Source organism: Pongo abelii, chromosome 6 (assembly GCF_028885655.2).
Source record: "Pongo abelii isolate AG06213 chromosome 6, NHGRI_mPonAbe1-v2.0_pri, whole genome shotgun sequence".
NCBI lineage: Eukaryota > Metazoa > Chordata > Mammalia > Primates > Hominidae > Pongo > Pongo abelii.
This window is the reverse complement of record NC_071991.2, coordinates 60,324,690-60,352,023: the sequence shown is the minus strand read 5'-3', so window position 1 is coordinate 60,352,023 and position 27,334 is coordinate 60,324,690. Positions and strand designations below refer to the sequence as shown.

Here is a 27,334-nt window from a genome sequence, read left to right as displayed (position 1 = left end):
GATGAGGCCAGACCTCTGTGGGAGGAGGCAGGGAGAAGAAGATCACGGGGAGAGGGCCCTTGGAAGCCCATCAGTGGTACCTTTTGTAAATGCACTAAAAGCTAGCTTAATGAGAACAATAAGAAACTTAGGAAAAAAAAAAACAAAAACACTTTGCTTCTGCTTCTCTCTAACCAAAATGGCACCCAATGTATGGCTGTCTTGTACAATAAAAAGGGGGCGATTCTATCTGTGACTTTAAGACAACGTTAAGACTCTTCTTTATATATGAAGCAAGCCAATGTTATTTTTAATTTCTTTTGAAGATAGCATACTTGGAATGGTCCATGAGTGAATATTCCTTACATATTCTACAACAACTATATGTGCTACTGGCAGAAGATTTATCACTAACATTATATCAAGAGCATCACTTTTCTTAGCAATGCGATGAATAGAAAATATGAATCAATATTTTCTAGTTCTCTCAATGCCTGTGTTGGCTTCTGGTTACAAGATCCTAAAATTTATCTCCCCTACCTGACCTGAAATAGAAAATTCAGTATTGCTTCAGATGGTAATTTCGTATGTGCACACATTCTTTCTCTTTCTAAAGTAGGAATTTCAAAGTACAAGAAAAGAGTAAAAGCAAATCAGTATGCTATTTCAAAAGTTCTCTAGCCTCCTGATAGATGCAGGGTAAAAAAAAAACAAACCAGATAACTTTATTCAAATAGAGGTAGGACACGGCACTTTAATGGAGCCTAACTATTCTGAGGAATTAATTGAAACTGATGAAAAAAGGAGAGAGAATGAGTGACAGAACGGCTGAGAATCATTTGGGACCCTGTCAGTGATTTTCCTGTTACTATGAAGGTATAGTGATTGCTTGACAGGCACTTTCATGTGACTCATCTCTTTGTAGCCACAGTAGAGGGGCAGGGCAGGGAAGCTAAATGTCTTGTACTATCCAATCAAACAAAATAGTTCTCATGTCTTTGAAAGAGTGGTGAACAGGATCAGTGCTTTGCAATAGAGAAGATAAGAGCGTGAATTGGAAATTTCACTCTGCCACCTGTCATTTGGAAAGTAAGGCTAAGCTTGTGGTGTCTCATGCCCATAAAATTTCCTCCAAACTGTCAGATTTTGTAAGCATTAACAGAAAAATGTCTGTAAGACACACACACATAACACAAAAACGTACAATAAAAATGTTAGAGAAACAAAAACATTAAGATCAGTCAGAGGAAACCAAACTTAAAGAAGGTATCACTTAATAAAATACTAGCTATTAAGATTTGGATAGGTAAGTTTCGGTGTTTCAAATAAGCAAATTTGATGAAAGGTTAGAACATAATTTGGATAATTTGGTTTTCTCCTGAATTTTCAACACAATCATGGAAATAGAAATTACAAAACATTCATGAGCCTGGATACATCTCAGGCATTCCTGGATGCAGACATGTAACTTACGGATGACAGGGCGTTCTTCAGACCAATGACCTGAGCAGATGGGGAGGAGGAGGCATCCTGCTCCATCAGCTGCTTCAGTTTCTCTCTCTCCGCTGACATGATATTAAAAGCTGACCTTAAAGTGAAGTAAACTACAGAGATATAATCATTATAAAAAGGAATAAGGAAGCATAATTAAAAACAAAATACAGAAAAAAACATATCTCTTATAAAAGAAATAAGCAAAGTAACAGCCCTGAATATTTTGAGTATAGCAAATGTACATTCTACCTTGACTTTTAAAAAACACATTTGCCATGTAGAACACTCTAATGTAAACTAAGGCCTCTGGATGATGACATGTCCACGTAGGTTCATCGACTGTGAGAGATGCAGTACTCTAGTGTGGGATGCTGATGGCGGGGGGACGGTGCCTACATGAGAGCAGGGGGCTTATAAAAGCTCTGCACTTTTGGTTCAATTTTGCTGTGGACCTAAAACTGCTAGAAAAAATTAAGTCTATTAAAATTAACTCCCATTCACACACATCTGGCAATTCTAAGGCCCCTATCCACTATAATGTCTCATGACTTTATGACTTATCATCAGGATTTTTTGACACTTGGACTTTGCTTCTGGATCCTCAGTGATCAGGGTTTTGTTTCATTTGTATCCCTAAAGACTGGAAAGGGTTAAAAACAAAGCTTATTTGTTTTCCAGGGGAAAATGTTAACACTGCAGCAGAAAAATGAGACAGCACCTTAATCAGGTGATCAAAATTAACTATGGGTGAGAGTCAGGTGGACCGTGTGCCTCTAGGTAAAATACGCTGAAAAAGACACAACATCTCCTTTGGTGTATGCCAGCCAGGGCTATGTAATCTGAATTTGATCATGAGGAAACATCAGACAACCCCAGAATGAGAAACATTTTATTTTTAAAAGTTGGCCTATACTATTCAAAAGTGTCAATTTGATAAAAGAGAAAGAAAGGCTGAGGAACTGTTCCCAATTAAAGGAGGCAAAAGAGGAATGACAATGAAATTGACTCAAGGGGCAACATGGTACTAAATGCATTCTTGGGATAACGGACAGCATTTGAATATGGAAGGTAGAATAGATAAAAGTTGTTTCAATGCTGTATTTCCTGAATTTGATTACTATACTGTGGTTATATAACAGAGTATTCCTATTTTATATACTAAAGTATAAAGCCATAAAGAACAACATGATGTATGAATCCTACTCTCAAATGGTTCCGAAAAGTGAAAGTGTGTGTGTGTAGAGAGTGATAAAATAAATGTGGCAAATATTTAAAATGAAGTATTTAGGTAAAGGGTATACAGAAGTTCTCTGTATAATTCTTGCAACTTTTCTGTAAGTTTGTAATTGTTTCAAAACAAGGTCTTACTGTCTACCTTCTTGCTTGTTAGCCCTTCCAGCTGCAGGACCCAAATCCCCCAGCTCTAACCCTGGCATTCAGCTACTCTGTTCCCTAGTGAGCACTCAGGTACAATGAGGGCTTAGCCACTATCGCCTCCAATGCCTGCACTGAAGTTTTAAAAAACATTAACACATACAGCACACACACACACACACACACACACAAATCATTATTCATTAGGTTTTGATCACATCATGTACAAATTACTTCCTAGGGATGAGGAAGCTGTTATCTAAATTACTGATTGTGGCTATCACATTTGAATATTATCTTTCCAATCTCCTTTATAATATTTTGTTTTAGAAGAGCAGGAAGACGGAAGAGACTCAGACACATGTCTTCTCAAATGACCTAGCACATTACTGAATTCCACAAGGCTGCATTTTTAGAGGTATTGTTATTCAAGAGTGGCCTATTTAGTAACACAGAAACTAAATAGGCATTATTGACTTACTTCATTTAATAGCAAGGAGGGCAACTAAACCTCTCTATATGTTGTTGCTGAACTTGTCTGAGGTTGTGGCATTTAGTGATAGACCTGAAACATCTTAAAAAAGTCACAACAATTTGTACACACACACACACACAATGGTGCTGCCTCTGCCAACAGAAGATGGGGGTCAAATGGAACTAAAATTTTCTAACAACGCCTATGAAACACACTTAGCTCTTTGCTTTAAACAATTTCATTGAGCAAAATAATGGGCAGGACAACAGAGTAACCAACAGCTGGGGCTCCACCATCAGCCCTGGATTCTTCCCTACTCCATCACCTATTAACTCCATGACCTTGGATGAGTAAATGATGTGCCTGAACCCCAGTTTCCACATTTGTAAATGGGGATAATAATAACTTTTACTTTAAATGGTTGTCATGAGGATGAACGAGAGTGAGAATGCAGGTAAAGCACATAACACAATGCGTGGTATGTAATAAATAACAAATGTTACTGCAATAATCATAGTGATACCGATGAAGGAGACACACGAGGATGAAAGTGATGGTGACTGCAGTCTCTTGAAATGTTGGCAGCAGCTCTAGATGATGCATTACTCTTTTGCCAGGACAACGCTTGTAAATAACTGCACACAGGGTAGAAATTCTAGGAATGAGGGGTTGGCCAGAATCTATGGAGCCGTAGGAGAACAGCCTTGGGAGGAGAGCAGCAAGCCACACAGTTACGGACTGCATCCTATGTCCTATTAGATATGCGCTATGCCCCTCCCCTACCTGCCATACACACAGGATGCCCACGGCCATCTCAGTGGGTCCCCCGGGGAGCTACCTCTCACTGTCCTGTTTATTGCTCCAAATAAAATAAATGTGGCACTCAGCTGGCTGCCACTTTTCCAAATCAATTCCTCTGGCTTCCAGGTGACCCACAGAAAAACAAGGCTTTCCACCAAATGAGAAGAGTCCTATATAAATTTTAAAAACTGGCAGAATATACAATATTTGGTTCAAAATGTACAGCTGACAAGATTGCAGTAGGTGTAAGATAAGCAGAAAGAAACTCATATAGTCATTATATTTTATTGTAAGGAATAAAATGCTTCCTAAATCATCTGAAAAAAGGGTTTGGAAGACTAGATCCCTGTGTACTAAATTTCTTAAATGACTATTAAGGCCCACTCAGGACATTAAAATAGTCATTCACAGCCACCTAATCATCCACCACACACAGGACAACGATCAGAGGTTGCTCATGAGAGACCACATTTATATTAATTGTTTAAGACACAGGATCCTGAAAATCAGGAACACTCTCTGTGATAGGAGTGCTTTCTTATTTCTAACTTGAATCTAAGCTTACTAGAGACAAATAAACAGCTTTAAAAAATAGAAGATTCAAATGAGCGCATCACATCTATGGTTACCTGACAATAAATAAAGCCACACAGAAAATCTTAGATGCTCAGAGATTACCAAAGCCACCCACCCCACAACACGACCAAGTCTTCACATCTCCAGCTTCCCCGCCAAATGGTCTGTTGGCCCACGCTTGTCAGAGCACTTGCTATCTCCTAAAATGGTACATTCTGCTCTGGGACTTAGAATGTCCTTCTTGCTGCTAAGACATTTGCCTCAGTGTCTCTTCACTGTCAAACAGGAGGTATTTCCTCTTTCATTGGGTATTCAAATATCGGAAGGCAACTGTGGCATCTGTGTTTATTCATCTCTTTCCCAAACTGTCATTAGCCATTTCTCAGATACCCTTCCTGGACTACGAGAGGTGGGCACAGGTTGAGTTTTTGACTGTAAGAAGTCATAAGTTGCATCTACAGAATGGAACATCATAAGCGTCGTACAAGTGACTCTTGGTGGTCACTACCTTTCTGTTTCTAAGGCTTCCATGCTGTTCTTTTATTGAGTTAGTACAGTGAGACTATAATAGATGGAATGTTTGGATAGTGAGAGTCAATACTCTCACTATCAATGTATCTCAATTTATCTGAGCTCTACTTCTTAACATGCTCCTTCCTTAGCAGTTTCTCAGCATCAGGAAAGAATAAGATCTTGGAGAAAGTAGTTATGAATGCCATGGGCACCACTCTAGAAAGCAATGTGGTACAGGAGAAAGAAATTCTCTAATAAGGCCAGCCTGAAGTTAAATTCTACCTCTAACACTTAGTTGCAGCTGCCATTTATATTTTGGACAACTATATTCAGGATTTGTCCAAAATATGTTTCTACATCTGTACATGTAGATAATGGGCACATCTGAGGAGTGCTTTAAGCAATGAGAAACCTACTATCACAGAACACCTAACAAACAGTGAGACTCATTTTTCCCCCTTTTTAATTGGAAACCAAATTTTAGGTGAATTTTCTTTAAAATGTTAACATTCCTAATATATCTGGGACATTCTGATCTTCTGCAATCTGCAGCAGTTTCAAACCTCACAGGATGCCCATGATTTTAAAATTCTTTTTAACCCATTTCCATCCAAATTGATTTAGATACATTAGGTAACTTGCAATGGTAGGTAACTAAATGGTCCTACTTATGAATCTAATTGCTCGGCACATTTATGCTGAATTCTAATTTATGAACAACAAATGACTTGGCTTTTTGTTGAGTCATAAATCTCTTTTAGCTTTTTAATCTATGAAAGAGGTATCATTCACTTGGCTTTTTATTCAGTGCTTCCAGAAGCTGAAAATGGTTCAGAAAATGACCACTCAATACTTACTACTCAACATAGGGAAAGAATCCAGAAAGAAAAAAATAGGTAAATACAGTTTTGATTTTGTTCTATTTAGCTTTCACATTTGTGAATAAGGATGTCCTTCACTTGTAGGAAAAGTGTCCCTAAAACATCATTTGCTTCCCTTCCAAGTCAAAGAACACAGATATCCGCTTCCACTTGGAACACCTGACCCTAGTCCTGTCTTGTTCCTTGCTTTGCCATCCTAAATCTGCTCACCAAGTTTGGTCATTTCTGTTTCTGCTAACAGAACACTCTCTCAGAAAACCTTCTTGTAACAATAAGCAATAGTATGGACTCTTTCTACTCAGTGTAAAATAATCAAAGAAAATAACTACAGAATTTGAGAACCAAAAGAGTCAGGACAACTACTATACGACATTTAACAGGCTATCAAGGGCCAGAGAGGTTAATAAATGAAGTCAAATTTCCACAGCTAGTCAGTAACAGAGGTGGCCTACTTAGCCAGTATAGAGGGAGCTCCAAAAAGGCTTATTATTTACAATGTTTCTTAAAGTATGTTTCTCAGAAACTTAAATTCCAGGATGTTAATAGCTGTTGGGAATAGGGGGAAGATTCCCAAATAATATTGAAAGTCACTGAGTTAAACAAAGCCAACAGATTTTTTTGTTGTTTTTTGCTGCAGGACTTCTCAGGGCCTTTGCTATTTACTGTTCTTATGTAAATCCAAAGGAGACCATAGTCAGCAGTGTTTTCCAAACAATTTTAATCATGAAGTTTTTGTTTCATTTTTAGAAGTACTTTATGGGTAAAGTGTTCCATAAAACATATTTTGAGAAATGTAAAAGCTAATATATGCAACAAAAATTACTTAAGACTTTTAGGTTTCAGTACATTTCATTCTCTGCTTATATGTGTGTGAACATCCACACAAAGCCAGAAACATAAGCCAACTACTGGTTCAACAATATGCCATAAAACTCAAACTCACAGTCTATAATATAGAATAAGGACTTTTAAAACTAGGATGGGTGCATTTTGGTTTCCTACCATTTGATCTACAAAAACAGGAGAATTCAGATGCATTTAACAAGTTGAAGGTCAGAGACACTACGTTACATCACTGGAATTCTTGCCTTTAGTTCAGCTGCTTTGGAATTGTAGTCAACAGAATAGTGATGCAGTCGAGAAAGTACAATAGATACTGTCAGCAACAAAACGAGGTTTACACAGGAAGAAAGGTCAAGATGCTTCGAGTTTGAATGTATGGAAGTGAGAAGGCACAGGACTTCATACAAACCTGAGAGCTGTCTTTACTCTCTGAGGCCCCCAAATTACAATCTGTGTAAGAGACTCCCTGAACCAGGAAAAGGAAGATCTTTCCATCTCTGCAAGTGTACTGTAAAACCACAGGAATGAAACAGCTTGTTAGGCTCCCTGTGGAATTTGTTGTCTGTAAGCCCACAGGGCTCAGGCAACTGTTGAATAAGTGCATTGGACCTTTCTCTAGGACAAACCTTGGCCCAGTCTAGGTATGTGGCAGCTCTGCAGCCAGCAGGTTTTCACAAAGTGGGAAAGACAGAACTGCTGGCTGGGGCCCATTACAGACTTTCAACAAGGTGGAGGCCTCTGCAGGAGGACTGGATCAATGAAGCCACTCAATATGGCAACCTTTGTCATGCTGAGGAGGCAGCTTCTTCAATGTAGGCGAAACTCAGGACATTTCCTCTGTGTAGGAGGCGTTATCTTCTCATTTTTTAGAAGTTCGTATTATTAAAAAGTAACAATGTTTTATAGGAATTTCCTCCCACAAAACTTAAGATGCCCTAATTGCAACTGATTATTTTAATTCTTCAAATTCTTTGACGATCCTTTAAGGGTGGGCCAGGTAACTCTTGCCATTTCATGGATGGACTGTACAATAGCACAACAAAACACTGAAAACAGTCTAATGGTAATTAGGACAAGCATTCCAGGTAGCAATCTGTATAAAGGACAAAATGGTTTCCTTATAACCCACCTCATATCCAACATGTTTTAAATTTAGAGGGTAAGGGAAGAGAGAGCTGAAGGAATCAGTAACGTACGAAAGAAAAATATGAAGTAGGAAAGGAAGGCAATAGAGGGAATATCTTCTCTCTTCCCACCTTACACACTGCCCTCCCACTGAAAAACTTTAAATCCATTTTCTCTTTAAGAAATAATATATGAAAATTGAAAAAAAAGTTAAGCAGAAAGATAAATAAGCACTTATAACTCCAGCCTCCATCACTAAAATGTTTGTATATATCCTTCCACACTTTTGAGTATACCTATATATGCCCAAAATAGGATCATATCTATATATTGTTTTGTAACCTTACATTTTTACTTTACATTTTATGCTGAGGACATCTTTCTATGTCTATAAAAAATAACGCTGGCCACTCTATCTGTAAGAGCAGAGAAATACCACGTAAGGATTATGGACTCTGGGGTCAAACAGGTGAGAATTCAAGTCTCATGCTGGCTGCTTTGTAACCATGTGACCCTCAGGAAGCTGTTATTTTATCTAAGTCTCAAGTTTCTTTTTTATGCAATAGAGATCACAATGATACCTACTTCACAGGCTGCAGCTAGAATTAAAATAATGCATGTAAAGTAATTAGCAAATACCTGACATGACAGTTATGTGCTCGATGTTAAGTAGCTATCATTATTATTATTAGTGAGTATTCTATTATACTACGTTTTTGAAAAAATTCAATCCCCTATTGTTTGGCATTTAGATTATTGCTATTTTTTTAATCTTTTATTTTGAAATCATTATTGACTTACAGGTAGTTGCAAAATAGTAAAGTCCCACATACCCTATACCCAGTTTCTCCCAGTAGTTACATCTTACACATCTATGGTACAATATAAAAACGTGGGAGTTGACATTAGTATAAACTACAGATTTTATTCAGATTTCACCAGATTTACATTCACTGATCTGTTTATATGTGTGTGGGTATAAGTAAATGCAACTTTATCACATGTCCACATTCCTGTAACCAGCACCACAATCAGGATACAGAATTTTTCATCACTACAAGATCCCTTGTGCTACCCCTTTATAATCACACTCCCTTTTACTTACTCCATCTCCATAATTATATCATTTCAAAACATTTATGTAAGTGGAACCCTACGGATATGGTTTGGCTGTGTCCCCACCCAAATCTTATCTTGAATTGTAGCTCCCATAATTCCCATGTGTTATGGGAGGGACTCAGTGAAAGATAATTGAATCATGGGGGTGGCTTCCCAAATACTGTTCTTGTGGTAGTAAATAAGTCTCACGAGATCTGATGGTTTTGTAAGGGGTTTCCCTTAGCCTAAATTCTCTCTTGCCTGTCACCATGTAAGACATGCTTTTTGTCATCTGCCATGATTGTGAGGCCTCCCCAGCCACTTGGAACTGTGAGTCCATTAAACCTTTGTCTTTATAAATTACCCAGTTTCAGGTACGTCTTTATCAGCAGCATGAAAATGGAGTAATACACCTATACTATGTAATGTTTTGAGATTGGTTATTTTTTCTCAGCATAATGTCCCTGAGATCCATCCAAGTTGCTATGTATATCAATAGTTTGTTCCTTGGTATTGCTGAGTAGTATTCCATTGTATGGATGTACCACAGTTTGTTTAACCATTCATCTGTTGAAAACCACTTGAGTTTGTTTCCAGTCTTTGGCCAATACAAATAAACTTGCTTTGAACATGGGTATAGATTTGTGTGTGGACATAAATTTTCATTTATCTGGAACAAATGCTCAGAAATGAGTGTTGGGTTGCATGGTAAATGCATGTTTAGTTTTATACAACACTGCCAAACTGTTTTCCAGAGTAGCTACACCATTTTACATAGCTACAAGCAATGTATGATAGATTAAATTTATATGCATTTTCACCAGCATTTGATACTATATTTTCTTTTAACTTTGGCTCTTCTAATAGGTGTGTAGTGAAATCTCATCATGGCTTTAATTTGCATTTTCCTAATGGCTAATGATGTTGAATACCTATTTCTAATTTTTGATGTGACAATGCAAAATGGATACTTTGTTTGGATAAATTCTAAGTTAATTCCTACAATGAATTCTTCAAAGTGGAATTGCTAGATAGGCAGATTTTAAAAATAGTGAGAAAATAATATCATATTGCCCTCCAGAAAATTACCAATTTACAGTCCCATCAGCATCACATGAATTGCTCAGCTTTTAAAGTACTAACTCTCTCTCATTGTCTCCCCAACAACGTTAAAAAGAAAGTTCTTGCCAATACATTCTCCACTACCAGGGAAATAAAATAAAAATTAGGTTTCCCTAAATCTTAACAGAGCAGAAAATGAACCAATTAAGATACTCTCTCTAAGGACATCTCACATTCAGACATGCACTTAACATTTTCATCAAACACATTAGGAAGAAAAAAAACTCATTTACCTTTATGGGCAATATGACACAGATCTTCTTGCATTTTAGAAAACTCTGATGAGGTTTCAGAGCCATCAGAATAATTTTTCTCTTCTCCAAAATCTAGTGTTGACAAATTAGGATTGGAGGAGTGTAGTCTTACTGGGCCAGAAAAAGGTTTCGGGACCTGAAGTAACAACAAAGGGAGATATTTCTTTTCAGATGCAGGTTGCTTAGAATATTTACTTGATTCTAAGATTGAAACATAGTAATACAAAACATTTTATAGGTAGGTCTTTTTTTTTTTTTTTTTTTTGGGATGGAGTCTCGCTCTGCCACCCAGGCTGGAGTGCAATGGCACAATCTCCGCTCACTGCAAGCTCCACCTCCCGAGTTCACAGCATTCTCCTGCCTCAGCCTCCCAAGTAGCTGGGACTACAGGCGCCCGCCACCACACCCGGCTAATTTTTTGTATTTTTAGTAGAGACGGGGTTTCACCGTGTTAGCCAGGATGGTCTCGATCTCCTGACTTCATGATCCGTCTGCCTCGGCCTCCCAAAGTGCTGGGATTACAGGCGTGAGCCACCACGCCCAGCCGAGGTAGGTCTTTCTACTGAGTGATAACTTATTTTAAAAAATGAGAACTCAAGACAACACTTTCCACAGAAACTTGCTTCTTGTGAGCTAAAAATGGGTGAGAAATCACATATTCTTTTGGAAATGATAGAAGCATTAAAGCTATAGGTTGAAAATGACAGCTAAAGCTGCCAGGCTTTCTCATTTATACTCAATTCTTTCCTCCTGGCAATAATCATCCATGTATCCAGGCGGTTAGTAATGGATAGGTTTAAAATGCTTTTCTTTGCACCTAGGGCTTCTACAAAACAAATGACCTTCATTTGTACATGGAACATTCTTTACTTCCAAAGTGCTTATCTTCAGTCCATAAACTACTTTGAACCAAAGAGTGTACATGAGTGTATCAGGTGACCTAACCAAAAGCTTGAGATTTATGTTGATTCTAAAAATGTTGCAATTAATATGCAACAGTTAAGCTGCAAATCTTGGCCTGTGGCTTAGCTGTGCATTGGGAAAGCTCCTAGCATGACACAGTGAATCCTGGATAAGGGATTGGGAGTTTGGAGGTAAGAAGCCAAGGAGAATCTACACCATGTCCTGTGCCCAGAGAATCAGGCCTGTGGGCTTAGAGGGATGACAAATCCATGGAGCATCAGCGGAAGACACAGGTCAGAGCACACAGCAACCACAGCCACAAAACAAGGCACAAACACAAGCAGGGAAGAGCACAGGCAGGCTCAACAGTGAAGATGGGGAAACCAAAAGCCCCAGAAATGGCAGCATTCCTGTGACCTCACACCCTTTTTCCCTTAGAAAATATTCTCTCCCTTGCCCATGATCCATTATGTGCTTATCCTAGCACCCAGATAATCTAAGTGATTCAATTCATCTCGCTGCAGAGGACACTGGAAAGAACAACTACAGAATATTCACTCATCTATTCTCCTAGCTGAGTCAAGGCAGCTCCTGGCACATGGCATGCAGAGCAGGGCCAATGAAGAAACCAGTCTGTCAGGGGAAGCAATGGTTACCTGCAGCGTTCCTTTAGCATCTTTGCCAATAGCTCTGGACCGCCACCTCCTGTGCGATCTTTTTTCCTTTTTGGGACTTTCAAAAGATCCACCCTTTGTTTCAAAACAGGAAAGAGAGCACAGACAGTAAAGTCCACCAAACCGACAAGGATAAATGCATAGCAAGGTGACCACCTCCATCCCCTTGACTTTGGCTGAAGTAACTGACCACAGCATCCCACTGTTAGTGAAAGGCTGGGAGGAGAAAGCAAAGCAGAAGAGGGCCAGAATGTCAACAGAAGAGGAGTCGGGCTCACCTGGATGGCATTGATAGCTGGTGCCGAGTATGTCCGATGCAGGACGTCCATGCTTTGCAGGAGCTGGCTCATTTCTACCAGGTAGGCATGACAGTGCGCCAGGTCTGTGGGGGAAAAGAGGACAGTGCTCACAATGCTCCACTAGCAAGAGGGATCACTGTGCTGTCCCCATGCCAGCTACTTTTCCTTATTTATCTGTAGTTGATTTTTTTTTTCATCTGTAAGCGTTGGAAATTTTACTTCCTTTTTTACAGGAAAGGCTGTAGACTCTAGTAGTTAAGGGCATGAATCTTGAGAACCAGGCTGCCTCAGTTTGAATCCACTTAATGAACCGTAACTATTAAGAAAATTGCAAAACTGCATGCCTCCGCTTCCTCATCAGAAAGATGGGGATAATTATACATCTACATGACAAGAGAGTTGTGAGACTTAAATGAGTTGATACTGCACAGTTCTTAGAAGAGTGTTTGGCACAGAGTAAGAACTAAATAAATCAACCATCATCATCATCATCAACTTAAATCCTGTAGTAATATCCTGACACCATCCACTTGTCAGGACCCAATGCACATTAATAAAACTAAAATGAAAGTTGTACTGGTCTCTAAGGAAAGCTCTGTCAATCATGGACCTGCCTGAGGACCATAATGAGCCTCTTGCACATGGACCTGAGAGGACATAAGAGGACTCTCCAACCAGATCCCAGTCGCTAACTCAAAAGATAGTCCATATTTGCTGTTCGCTGAATGCTGATGGATGTTTCTGCTGAAGAATACAGGCCCAGATGCCTTAGGCTAGAGGCTCTCACACTTTGATATCATCAGAACCACCTGGAGACCTTGTTAAACCACAGCTCATTGGGCTCCACCCCTAGTTTTTTATTCCATACATCTGGGTTGAGCCTGACAATGCGCATTTCTGATAAGTTCCCGGGTGGACGCTGCTGCTCCAGAGACAAGGCTTCAGGGACTGCTTTGACAAACTGTCACTCAGTAAAGCTCATGAGTGATATTTATTAGAGGGGCAAAGCCTACATGGTCCCAAGGGTGATACTACCTGTATTCAACAACAGATAATGCAATTTTCAAGGCTGCCACCTGGTATCTTTCTCTAATAGTGGTTCTCAATCATGGCTAGTTTTAAATCAGTTGGAGAAATCTTTTAAATTATATATGCCTAAATCCCACCCCCAGACAATTCAATCAGAGCACTCCCAATCCCGCTGTGGATCTTTTGGGTTTTTAGTTTCCTAAGTCAGTCTTAGCTAATTAAGGTTGAGAATGCTGAGCTTCCTTATGGCAGTGCCTTATCAAAATCACTTGGGGAACTTCGGAAAATTTGTGATATCAGGGCCCTACCTCAGACCAATTTAAAGAGATTATTTGAGACAGAGGACTGGGAATGGGTATTACTGCATTTTAAAAGCCCTCTGGGTGATTCTAATGTGCAGTCAGGGTAGAGAACACCTACATCGTGAAGATCTCAATCTGATCACCCCCCTTCACCTCTAGCACAATGATTCTCAATCTTGGATGTGTGTCAGACTCTGTCCTTGGAGACTGACTTACAGGCCCATGTGGAAATCAGGCATCCGTATCAGGCATAAATACTGAAGGAACAGAAGAAGAAACCTGTCTGCATGTACAGCCAGGTGAAGATGCAAAGATCTGCAAGGAGAGTGTCTTTTGTTGATGATGGGTGCAACCTTTACAAGCAAAATATGGAACGGAATGTGGACAAGCAAAGGGGAAGGACACAAATGCACGTGAAGTGTAAACATCAAACCAGTATGATCTAATAGCTATAACAGAAAGCAGACGTTTCAAGTCACTCTACCTTTGGAGCATTTTTCCATGTCCTCTGAAGACTGTAACCATAATGGAACTCGTGTCTCACCACCGCCAGAAAATGATACATTGCTTCCAGTTTGAAATAAATTCTGCTTTGATATACTGCTACGCTGTTCCACAGATGACAAAAGCACATTGTAAATGGAAACAGAGCCCATCGGGGACACGTTAAGATAAAGGATAACAGAGTGGGCTAGTCACTAATGGATACCATCTGCCTATAATGAGGAAGAAGCTTCTAGCAAAGTACTAAGACCTCTGGCTATCACCCCGGCTTGGCCATACTATGCTATGATATGGCATGCCTTGAATGGTGGACCTTATTTTCTTCTTTTATCAAATATTAATAACACCAAAATAATAATATAAATGTTTGGAAATATTTTGCAATCCTGCATAGCTATATGCATACCTACTGTAGTTTACAACCAGAAAAGGAAACCAAACTCAAACCAGTCAGGACAAAGCTAGTTCATTCAGAGATACTAAATTCCTCCTTATTCTTCAGTCACTGTCTGCCGCCCGCCCCCCCCCCCCCCCACCGCCCCCAACTAATAGATGCTCATCTGGTCTTGGTTCTGACTCAGTGGACAAACAGACTAATTAAATACCAGCCCACGCCTACCCTGCTTGTCCCCGAAAACCTTTCCTTCTTCGGACTCAGCTCCCAAGATAGGACTCCATGAAACAAAGCCACCCCGTTCTCAGATTCATTACTGGCAAAACACTCATTACCTTCCTACTTGAAATGGAGTCAAACACCCCAGATGAAGAGTCTGTGATGGTGGACCCTGAGAAAAAGTGGTTAACTTCATGTGGAAACATGGCAATTTCATTCTGACGATACATTCTGTGGTGGCGAAGTTTCGATACCCACTCATCAAAGACTTCTTCTGACTTGACCTATAATATAGTCAATTGAAAAAAGGAAACAAGAGAATCATTCACTGGAAGGAACAATTACTCATCAAATTGAGGCCACTCCCAAAATCCTCTTTTTCAGTTGGCACATAATTTCAACAGCCAGGTGCCAGTGGCTGATGCCTGTAATTCCAGCAATTTGGAAGGCCGCGGAGGGAGGACCACTTGAGCCCAGGAGTTCGAGACCACCCTGGGCAACCTGGTGAAACCCTGTCTCTACAAAAAATACCAAAAAAATTAGCCAGACATGGTGGCACACACCTGTGATCTGAGCTACTCAGGAGGCTGAGGTGGGAGGATCACTTGGGCCTGGGAGATTGAGGCTGCAGTGAACCGAGATTGAGCCACTGCACTCCAGCCTGGGTGGCAGAGGGAGACTCTGTCTCAAAAAAAATACATAAATAAGAAAAGAAAAGAAAAGGAATGGAGAAATAGCCTCTCATTGACTGTTTACATTGATGTGGTCTATGAGAACAAGTTTGAGAAAGAAATGCAGAGTAAAAATGATCTTTATAAAGTATGTATTTTGGCTTTCTATGAGTAAGTCCAACTGTTATTTATTTATTTATTTATTTATTTGAGATGGAGTCTTGCCTTGTCGCCCAGGCTGCAGTGCAATGGCCCGATCTTGGCTCACTGCAACCTTCACCTCCCAGGTTCAAGCGATCTCTTGCCTCAACCTCCCGAGTAGCTGGGATTACAGGTGTGTGCCATCATGCCCAGCTAATTTTTTGTATCTTTAGTAGAGACAGGGTTTCACCATGTTGGCCAGGCTGGTCTCGAACTCCTGACCTGGTGATCTGCCTGCCTCGGCCTCCCAAAGTGCTGGGATTACAGGTGTGAGCCACTACACCTGGCCTGTTATGCTATTTTTAAGAAAACAGAACAGTGCCAATTATATTAAGCAACAAATAAATTGAAATTTATATTTATCTGCCTCTTAAAGCATTTCCAAGTTCTCTAATCTCAGCTTCTCTATCCCTACTGAAAATATTAGCACCATTTTTCTTTTTAAACTCTTTTATAATTCAGACTTTTCAGATCAATCTTTTCTGAACTGGAATGAATTAGTAAATTCTTCCTAAAATATTTAAACTTGTTCATCTCTCCAACAAAGAATACATTGCTGAGGAGTATATGTGATATGGTTTGGCTGTGTCCCATGTCTCACCCAAATCTCATCTTGAATTCCCACATTTTGTGGGAGGGACCTGGTCAGTAAGAGGTAACTGGATCATGGGGGCAAGTCTTTCCCATGGTGTTCTCGTGGTGGTGAGTGGGTCTCACAAGATCTGGTGGTATTATAAAGTGGGGTTTCCCTGCACAAACTCTTTCTCTTTGCCTGCCACCATCCACGGAAGATGTGACTTGCTCCTACTTGCCTTCTGCCATGATTGTGAGACCTCCCCAGCCATGTGGAACTGTAAGTCTATTAAACCTCTTTCTTTTGTAAATTGCCCAGTCTCGGGTATGTCTTTATCAGCAGTGTGAAAACGAACTAATACAATATGTTGATGAATGTGAAAGTTATTTAAAAGAACATTTCTCCCACTCTCAGAAATAAAGCACTATACAGCAATAGTATTATTTTTCCAACTTTTATTACTATCACACTCACAAACCTTTAGCCATCTCTCCATAAATGAACAATTATCAATTGCGAATTTCCATGAAGAATACTGTAACTAGTAGTTTTTATTTAAAGATATTTCAAATGTTTATAAAAATATGTGATATATATAAAAAGACTATAACAAGCACCTATATACCATAGATATTTCTTAAAAGTCAATTTTGGCTGGGCACGGTGGCTCATGCCTGTAATCCCAGCACTTCAGGAGGCTGAGGAGGGTGGATCATGAGGTCAGGAGATCGAGACTGTCCTGGCCAACATGGTGAAACCCTGTCTCTACTAAAAATACAAAAATTAGCCGGGTATGGGGGTGTGCACCTGTAGTCTCAGCTACTTAGGAGTCTGAGGCAGGAGAATCGCTTGAATCCGGGAGGGGGAGGTTGCAATAAGCTGAGATCACACCACTGCACTCCAGCCTGGGTGATGGAGCAAGACTCCGTCTCAAAAAAAAAAAGTCAGTGTGTGTGTGTGTGTGTGTGTGTGTGTGTGTGGGGGGGGTGTGTGTGTGTGTGTGTGTGTGTGTGTGTGTGTGTGTGTGTGTGTGTGTGTGATGGTGTATTGATATTTTCAAGGTAAAAAAATGATAGATAAATGATAGATACCCACATATTAGGACACTGAGATTTATGAAGCTGTAATTTAAGATAATACAAAAGGATGCACAGTAGGTTAACTTCCAAGATGAAAAGTTCAGGTCAATCTGTGAAAATCTTTACTAGTGCCAGAGATGAGAGCTAGGATATGCAAATAAATGCCAGCAATATCACTCACTAAGGAACTGTTAGGTTGGCTCTGGTGTTGATTATTAGAAGTACCTATAAGACTGGAAGCACCTGCAGGGCCTTTTTAATGTGTCATTTACAGGACGAAGCAATACAAACAGACTCACACCTATTTGTCTCCCCTAAATTGTGTTCTTGAAATGTGTTTCATTTCCCTGATGTGGTTAAGAGGAATTTTACAGGAATCTTGTGTTATCCTTTGCTCTGATCTCTTCTCAGAGGCCCTTATAAGTCAGTGCCCAAGCACCCATCTGGACTCACTTTTCTATGAGTTAAACAAGGTAGAAGAATAAAAGCACTTTATTAAATAACTGTCCAGGGTCCTGTTCCAGTCTCTCAAGTAGTTCTAGGGCCATGGGTGAAGAGCCGCTTAATCTCTCTGCTACCCAGGATCCCTTATCTATAAAATAAATGGGACCAAACAGCCCACAATTAAAAACTGCCTGACTGAGTCTATTAACTAGAACCCTCAGATAACTACACTTACCTACACTAAGAGTCATAGCTGATGTTCAAAAGAATGAACAAGAAACCAAACAGAACTTAAAGCAAATCACACAGAGAAATATTAAACTGCGTTTATCACAATATTAGCATTCAATATATTTTAAGGTATTTTAATTTTTTAAAAATTATGAATTCATAATTACTTTTATTTTGTTAACCAGAATAGTGGGTAAATAAGAACCTATTAATTCCTGACCATGTCAAAATACAGAACTAAGATTCATTGGAAGTACCTGAAGAAATAACCTAAACTATTCTAGTGGAGACTGATCAATGAAACAGAAAAAAGGATAGTATTCTTTCTTAAATTTCTTTTTTATCTTAAGATATAGGCTTTTCCCTCCCATACTTCACACCAGTTATTTGCAGCCAGTGGTGATTTTATCCTCTAGGGAACACCTGGTAATGTCTGGAGACATTTTCGTTGTCATAACTGGAGAAGGATGCTACTGGCATCTAGAGAGAGGGCAGGGGGCAGGGACACTGCTCAACATCCTGCTGTACAAAGTCAGCCTCTCACACCAAAACATCCAGCTCACAATGTCAATGGTGCCGAGGCTGAGAAACCCTGCTTTACACAATTAGCTACACCCAGAGATACAGTTAGGCTAGGAAATAGTGAAGATTTGACTGTCTTGCCCATTCAACCAACCACAGGTATGTGGCCCACACAGCTCAATCACCACACACGTGCCATAGAGAGGACAGGGACACTTTAAGACAAGGAGCTCATGATCTCATGCTTCGATTTTCCTAATCCTCAGGCCCCATTCCCAATATCTCAAGTAATTTGCCCAAGTAAGAAAACAGTCTTAGTATTTTCTCAATTAATTTCTAACATTCGGGTACCATCCAAGAAGCACATACAATAACTAAACTTACTGAGTTTACACTGGGCCCGGGACTATACCAGGTTTTCTACATGCAACCCGACAAGATGAGTGTTACAATAATTTTCATTTTGTTTTAGGTGAAAAAACTGAGACTTTCAGAGATTAATTTGCCAAAGTTCAATGGCTAATGAGTAGCCACATCAAGATTTGAACCAGATCTAGATCTCACGCTTCATGCTTTGACTATCTCTACCACCTGCAGGAGAGACAGCACAAGAGGGTAAGCAGCTTTGAAGTACACTTCAGGGGAAAAATTCCTGACATTTCACTACAATATGAGAATTTTAGTGGAATTCCTATAAAATTAGCCAAAGTGATAAAACAGGGCTCCATGGCCCAAACGTTATATATATTTCAGGAACACGTTTTAAACTATGGTAAATGGTTCTTCACTAAAGATGTTACTGCCTGGGTGGAGATGGTTTGGAAACAAAATTTTTCATTGTTGACTGTTGTCACAATCACTGGGGGCAGGTTGCTATCTAGGGGATGAGGCGACCAGGAGGCTAAACCTTCAAGTAGTGTTGACAGTCCTGCACAATGACGTCCCATTCAAATACCAACACTGTCCATGAGAAACACTTTGGTAATGAAGGTCTTCTACATGTTGGCTGAATACCCAAAAGGCATTACCAACAGTATAATAACTGACGATCCTTCCCCAACATAAGTGAACTCTGCACAGTGGGAAGCAGCCTCACCTTCAGATGGTAGATGTGCTCCTCGGTGTCAAGGTCTATGCATTTTGATGACTTCTTTACAGACATCACTGAGAGCCCGACATCAATGCAGCCATGCAGCTTCTCTCTCTCTATCTGCAGAGGCACCAAGAGGGTCACTTGGGAACCATGGTGTTAAAAGCAGTAGTCACATCCCTGACACACCCTTCCACATCCACTGATAGTAAAATCACAAACACTGCGACTCATCAAGCACTTAGCGTGAGCCAGTGCTGAGTTACATGCTGGACATGCACTGTCTTCCTGCATCTCTGAGGTAGGAAGTACTCTCCCCATTTTACAGATGAAGAAACTGGAGTACAAAGGGGTTAAGTAACAAGCAGTTTACACAGCCAAGACGTGAGGAAACAAAAGAGTAAACACTGTGGGTTGACTCCCATGGCAGTGAATTCACCTGTCAACTGCACTGCCTCCCACTGAATGAGTTTCTGTTGTCTAAATTCATTTAGAAGTGATGTATTAATAAAAGAAGTGAGAGCAGGAGGCTGAGAGAGGACAGGAGAGGAAGAAGGGAGAAGAGCAGGACTCCTACAAGGGGCAGGACAAATGGTCATTCAAAGCCCTCACACACCAACTGCCTGGGATTAATCTGAAAAGGAACTTCTTCACCCAGTGCCTTCTCCCCTGAACCCCTCGGTCACAGTACAAGAGGGAAGGACGCCCTACGTTTTGTTCCTGTTATCTAGCTGCAAGGATGTATTCTCCCACCCAGGGGAACTCCTTAGCACACCCTTAAGACCAGAACAGACCTCTGCATGCCCAGAGAGTGTTGGGGGAGCCCCTGCACCTTGACCTGGTGGAGGAACTGAGCTTGCCTGGAACACAGAGCTCAGACAGAAGTGTTTCCCCTCTATGGTTTCCAGTTCTGAGAAGAGCTATCCTCAACTATACACACTCTCATCTCTGAGCTGACAGTTACCCCTTTAGGATTCTCCAATACCACAGTGGGCCCCCGAAAAGACTTACATCGGTTTGGCTCTTGGCATATTTCAAGATTCCTTTGTCCAGATAGAAGAATCTCTGTGGGGAAGAAAGTATTATTAATTGAGACATTCAATTTAGGTGCCCTTTTCTTGGTCTCAAATTCCAACTAGAAATTAAATATGAGTGCCTAAGAACCAGGTGCTGAGTGGGGCAGTGTGAGTGCAAATAAAGGGGAGGCCAAGACCAACCTTACCTTATGCCAGCCTTTTAAGGGCCATTTCCTCTTCTTCAGCAAAAATCCTTTCTGAACTGGTGGCTCCTGGGTGTAATTCATCTCCCCCCTCAGTCCTTCCACCACTTCCCAGCTGTCCTGTTCCAACAAAAGAGTTCATATTAAATGTCTATCTTTTTGAAAAATAATAATGGTAAAAAGCACTGCATCCTATCAGTAAATTTATTCAAGATGGGGAGGCTGGCTGGGTTTGTTGGGGAGAAGAAATCCAAATTTAATTTCCATACAGTCCCTGGGCTTCATAGATTTAATTCTATAATTCAGTGGCATCAAATTTCAGTTTTTTTAAAGCTCTTTTTTTAGAAAGGAATGTTTCTTTTGGTGTTTGAACCTTAATAGGCACAGCTAAATGTAAAGATTTTCCTGTAAGTTCTATTTTTATTCACTGACATTACCATGCAATTACTGTTCGCTCAGCACTAACTTTAGTCTGAATTTTAACTGAAAGAGTGTGTGTGTGTGTGTGTGTGTGTGGTGTGTGTTGTTGGGGGAAGGAAGTTAGTTTAAGAATTGGCTGAAAATTATGAGACAATACAAATCAGTAAATATGACAACTTGGTTGAAATAATTATCTTGTTGAAAATCAGCATCCACAAATTCTAGGTATTTAAATGTACTGGAAATCTGGAAGCATCAAAAATATATTTTTGCAACAAGAATTTTCACTCTTTTTTCCCAGAAATTTGTTTTTTCCATCTTTTTTTGTTCCAAAAACTTTTCTTTCTTTGGCCAATTATTACAAATAGTTGTTACAACTAATCTTCCACTGTTGGCTATTTAGGTTATTTCAACTAATTGAAAAAGAATTTTAAAAGAAATAAAAAAGGAAAACACTAAAAGTTCTGAAAATTTACTTTTAAATACTTAAAAATGAATACATCATTGCTAATCACTCCAAGATAAACCAAAAGTGGCAATACTTCAGTGACTGGGAGAATTTATTTTTATTATTATTTTTACATTTTTTATTGGGATATAATGTACATGAAATGCATGAATTTTAAGAGTACACCTTGATAAATTTATACATTTATACATATACTCAGTAACTGGCAGCCAGACCCGACAGAAAACATTTCCAACACAGAGTAATTATTATTTTTACATTTTTTATTGGGATATAATGTACATGAAATACATGAATTTTAAGAGTACACCTTGATAAATTTATACATTTATACATATACTCAGTAACTGGCAGCCAGACCCAACAGAAAACATTTCCAACACAGAGTAATTAAGTTTTGACAAGCATGACACTTCAGCCAAGATTTCACCTGGACTAACTTGCTCTGAGTCAAATCTCCAGCCCACAGGCAGGTGGTACAGGCAGAAGCCAAAGGCACTGGGAGATGGACAGTGAGTCTGAACCAGCACCAGGGAGCAGGAGGCAGTTAGATTCAAGTCCTGGGACACAAGTGGTCTAATAGGGAGGGCACAGAAACCACACAGGGTCCTGAGTGGCTCTGGCTCAGTTTCTGTGTTGTCCTCAAGTTCAATACATGGGACCCACCTGGTAATGAGAACCCTTTCCTACGTTAGCAACTGAACTTTTTACATAATGATCGTGATGGGTCTGCCTTCTATCTGATGGCACTTTACTGTGAATCCAATTAAAGGTACATTCCAGAGTTTTAAAATATCACAGTGGTATCCCAAGATCTGGAGTTGTAAAAGAGACTTCTTCAATGGAAAAAAGCAAAGCTTCAAAAAAAGATCCAGCTTTTAAATTAGAGGATTTTTTTTTAAGGAAGGTAGCAATGTTGAATGAGATTTCTTCATAACAATTATTACCAATTATTCCAAGTCACTTAATTACACTCAGACAATAAATGCATACTACTAAGTGATGGGAAGTCAGATTTCCTATTACTTAAAAACACCAAAAAAAAAAAAAAATCTTACTTCAATTTATTTTAGCTCAGAAAGCCATTCCACAAAATTTAACACGTTTTACCCGTCTAAATGTTAATGAACCTTTAAGGTTGTCAAGTTAAAAATTCCACCTCAAATCTCACCTCCTCCAGTGGAAAATACCATTTCATCCCTAAAGACTCCATAAGTACTCCATCTTACTTTTCTGGAGGTTCACCACTTACTTATGATAATATGTACATGCGGTTTTATCATCCCTGCCGGACAGCAGGCTCCTTGAGGGCATAAAGGGTCCAGAGTATTTCTGATTTCCCCACAATGCCTAACCTGCTGTCCTGTGAATAGTATGCATCTGATTGGCAAATAAATAAACTTAGTCTTGGAATAAGTCTGCAAACAGATTTATCTTCTTGGAATGTCATAAATTAGCGTGCATTTGAAATGTGCCCAGTATCTTTGATCCAAATGACTATTTACAAATTAGATACAATGCACCCACAATTGTAAAAGAAGGGGGTGTGGGTGTCGTCATTGTTAAATAAAAATCCAAGACTTAAAATCCTCTGAAAAGTACTCTAAATGGATCAAGCCCTTTTGATTTGTTTGTTTTAAGACTCCCAGGCAGAAGCAACCTGCAGAGCACTAATACTAAACAATCATACACATCTGCTCAAAACATTCGATTGTGCACAATGCAAATACCAAGAGGAATCAGACATTATTGCATCCTTTACAAAACTGAAAAAAAAGTAGATAAGATCATACCTGTAAGTTTAAAGGAAAACAAGAATTAAATCTCAGGAGTATTTCAAAAATTCCTGTTAGAACTGGATTGTTCCTCCTCCTGAGACAGAGTGCATTTCTATCAGTGAGCCACCAAGCAGGGCAGGGAATTAAAGCACATCTGTTGGCCCTTAGCATAAACAAACAAAAAAAGGAGTTGCATTTTTTTTTCCTACAAAATATTGTTTTCTTCATTTTATCTTCCACCTGGGGTCAGAACTTGAAACTGTTACCAGGTTGGAAAAGCCAGGTTTGAAATATTTAAGAAAGTGAAGGCTCTCCTTGACTAAAAAAGCAGTGCAACCAACTCCTTTTCTGGACTGGACATCCAAATCTGCCCCCTGCCTCATCGCCAACTTCCCTGTCACCGTCCATGAGTCGTGAGGCCAACATCCAGCCTAGTGGTTCTCAGTGAGGTTGCAAATGCTCCCTCGGGGACACTGGAATCCTGGAGCCACTTTTGGTTGTGACAATGATAGGGAGTTGCCTCTGGCATGGAATGGCTGGGAGCCAGGAATGTTAGATGTCCCACAATGCCTCGGCCTTGCACAATGAAAATGCCATCCCACACCCCAAAGACTTCCCAAAGTGCCATTAGCCATTTCTGTAGGTGAAATGTGCTTAAAATCACTTGAGCATGGAACCGAACTCTGTTTCACACATATATCAAAGTATTTCCGCACAGTTTTTATGCACTCTTGGGATGTAAGTGCTGAGTAACTGAGGGAAGACTGTATTTTGTTCTTTTTGGAACTTTACCAAGTGTCTCCCACTATTTTAGAGAATGACGTTGCTGAAGGTCATGCTATTTGAGTTATGAATATAGCACACCTGTATCCTCTCCATTTGCAGTTGTCACTTTCTATGTATAGGTGTATCTGATCACTTCATTATGTCTTCTGGTGTAGTCATGCCTGGGCTTTTACATATTGAAAATATATGTTTTAACATTAACCACATTCTTTGAATTTTCCTTTATATTACAGTAACGCATGATGCTGACATTTTCAAAATTATGAATTCAAGTAGGTTACATTAATAATGAATTTCAGTTGGACATAGTGGCTCATGCCTATAATCCCAGGATTTGGGGAGGCTGAAGCAGGAGGAACGCTTGAGCCCTAGAGTGTAAGGCTACAGGGAGCTATGAGCACACCACTGCACTCCAGCCTGGGTGAAAGAGTGAGACCCTGTCTCTTAAAAAAATTATATTTTTATATATATATGTAATTTTAATATATAAAAAATTATATACATTATATATATTTACATATATAAATTATATATACAAATTTATAGGAGAGTAAAGCAATCATTAAAATACTGGTCATAATAAGAGGACGTTGGTTACGTGAACGACAGGGTAAGAACCACTAATGAACTCGGCACAAATTCTGCGTGCCGTTGTAAGAAAGAATATTAGGCCAGGACACAACATATGTGAAATCACTTTGAAAATTGTAAAGGCTTTAATATTTTCTTGTAAGTAAGTCCTGTTGGTTCCATCTTCAAAATGTGTATTTTCTACTTCCCTTCCTCTCTATTCCCCAGCCACCACCCTAACCTCGGCTCTCATCCATTCCATTAATTCCCCACTTGTACTAAAGTCAACAACCATTTATGGGGCCTCATTGTGTCCTGTCCTTCATGCAATATAAAAATGAGGATGACAAAATGGTTGTCTTTATTTCCACTTCAGCGATTTACTTAGATTTTGGCCTCCCAGAATCTTCTCTTGATCTTTTCCAACTGTGTGAACTCTTCAGGATTTTAGTTTGGTTTCTACCTCCTTCCATGAAATTTCTAAATTATCCAAACCACATCAGTCACATATTCCTGTAAATTACATTATTATTACTGTCCATTACCAAATAATTTAGCAATTAATTAACTTCTAAGGTTTTTTTTTTCTTCCCTTTCATTTTTATCTCCAGTGCTTTGGTCTTTTTTTCCCAAACTATCACAGTGACCATCTTTTCAACTTGCTTAGAATCCTAGTAAAGTACTAAGCATATATTTAGTAGGAACTAAGAGATTTCTCCTGGTTTATTCATTGTTGGGGTCTCAAACTAAGAAAATAAGTTCTCAAACCAAGTAAATGGCACTGAGTAGCTGGCCTACAGAGATATTAAGCTGTATCCACAATTCTGTACAGCATGCCATTTAAAACATGAAAGAATAGTGCTCAGGAAATACTATCCAGTGGGGTCGGCTGAAGTAATACATAAACATAACAATATAAGCAATAATAATATAAAATAATTGGAGAACACTTTCTAGCTCTATGAAAGCAGGAACCTTTTCTGTCTTGTTCACTACTTAAAATACTGCATAGTAGATATTAATAAATATGTTGAAAGAATAGAGCAACTACAATAGCTAACACTTAAGCATCTTCTATATGTCAGATAATGTGCTAAATATCATACTTACATGATCATGTTTAATTCCTGCACAACCTTTGAGATTGGATTTATTAGTATTCTTTATTTTTTTGCATGTGGAAACTGAGGAAGAGAGAATTAGATAACTTCCCTGATGTTACAAAACCAAGTGACGAAGCCACCTGACTGCAGAACTTACATTTTTAATCATTCTGTCACATGTTATAGCATACTGCATTTTTACTGTAGTTTAAGTATGTAAATTCTGATGAAAAAAAAGGAGTAAATCCCATTGGGTAGAGGAATAGTGGTGGGTCAAGACCTTGAGACAATTGGAAGGAGTTAAGAAACAGTGCAGTATGGATGGAGGCAAGTAAGGTCTTCAACCCTGCTCAGAGATAGCTACTGTTTTCCCTATCCTGTAGTCCCACCAAACAGGGAAGAGAAATTAGCCTGTGCATTTTAAGGCTGCCAAGTCTTCGCCATTCATTTTTTTCATATTTGGAAAGCCTGCCCCATCTACCTCTTAGCCAGGTAAATTCTCATTTAGGCCCAAACCTCCTCCCTGGATGACGGTCACCTTGCACTGTCAGCCTCCCTAGCTAGAACATGGGTTCTGTGAGGACAGGGTCTGTGTCTTATTACAATCCTACTACCTGGGAAATAGGGGCCGAAATAAATATTTACTGAATGAGTCTGCAAAGCAAGGGGGGTATCAAAAGAGTCCCCCAGAACCTTCAGGACATGGGACTTTAATAATGTGTGCTGGATTCGAGTGAGTTGGCACTCAGGACAGAAAACAAGAGGGATGTTGGTTTCTCTTGGCTAAAGGAACCAGGACTTAGGAGTGTCTCCTGGTGACCCCAAGAGTAGGGCACGCACCTTGAGCTGCATATCCTGAGACACAGTACAGGGTAGACTTGGGCCCTTGGGGAAATCAAAGCCCTGCTGACTTAGCCCAACACGGCTGCACTCATGTCTCATCCTGTGGGGTGTCAAGCTTAAAGGTCACCATGAATACCAGGTGGAGAGAGAAACATGGGAGGGGTTGGGGGATGTGGCTTCTTAAGGTTTTTGCTTGAGTTTCACTGAAGACAGTCTGGTGCTGTCATCTGGCATTAAATTTAGTCTGTTTTACTGAATGTCTGAAAAGTGCCAAAGATAGAAAGCTGCTTTGTGATTACAAAGGCAGCTAAGCATTTATTCATGCTCATGCGCTGGCCAAGTTAATTTCCATATTGCTGAGTGCACGAATTGAAGGCACTTCCCTCCAGCACAGCTGTTTCCACAGGCACCTTTCAAAGCTGAATCCTCAGTCACTACCCTTGCAGTGATGTCAGAAATAGAAAACGATTAAAAC

The 27,334-nt window shown here is 39.6% G+C and overlaps 1 protein-coding gene across 12 annotated transcripts in view; it reads right to left on the bottom strand.

Annotated features, from left to right (window-relative positions):
* Positions 1-27,334, bottom strand: part of OSBPL3 (oxysterol binding protein like 3) — a 197,628-nt gene that overhangs the window by 61,104 nt on the left and 109,190 nt on the right. For 6 of the 12 annotated variants that reach the window (XM_063726049.1, XM_009242942.4, XM_024250117.3 and 3 more), the window contains exons 3-11: positions 20,894-21,010; positions 20,683-20,736; positions 19,678-19,791; positions 14,976-15,143; positions 14,227-14,350; positions 12,391-12,494; positions 12,095-12,187; positions 10,515-10,671; positions 1,453-1,583 (exon numbers count right to left, since the gene is read on the bottom strand). In XM_063726049.1, the coding sequence (XP_063582119.1) occupies positions 1,453-1,583; positions 10,515-10,671; positions 12,095-12,187; positions 12,391-12,494; positions 14,227-14,350; positions 14,976-15,143; positions 19,678-19,791; positions 20,683-20,736; positions 20,894-21,010 (1,062 nt within the window). The remainder of the gene's footprint in view (positions 1-1,452; positions 1,584-10,514; positions 10,672-12,094; positions 12,188-12,390; positions 12,495-14,226; positions 14,351-14,975; positions 15,144-19,677; positions 19,792-20,682; positions 20,737-20,893; positions 21,011-27,334) is intronic. The other 6 variants (XM_063726044.1, XM_063726047.1, XM_063726045.1 and 3 more) reach the window with 1 other exon arrangement.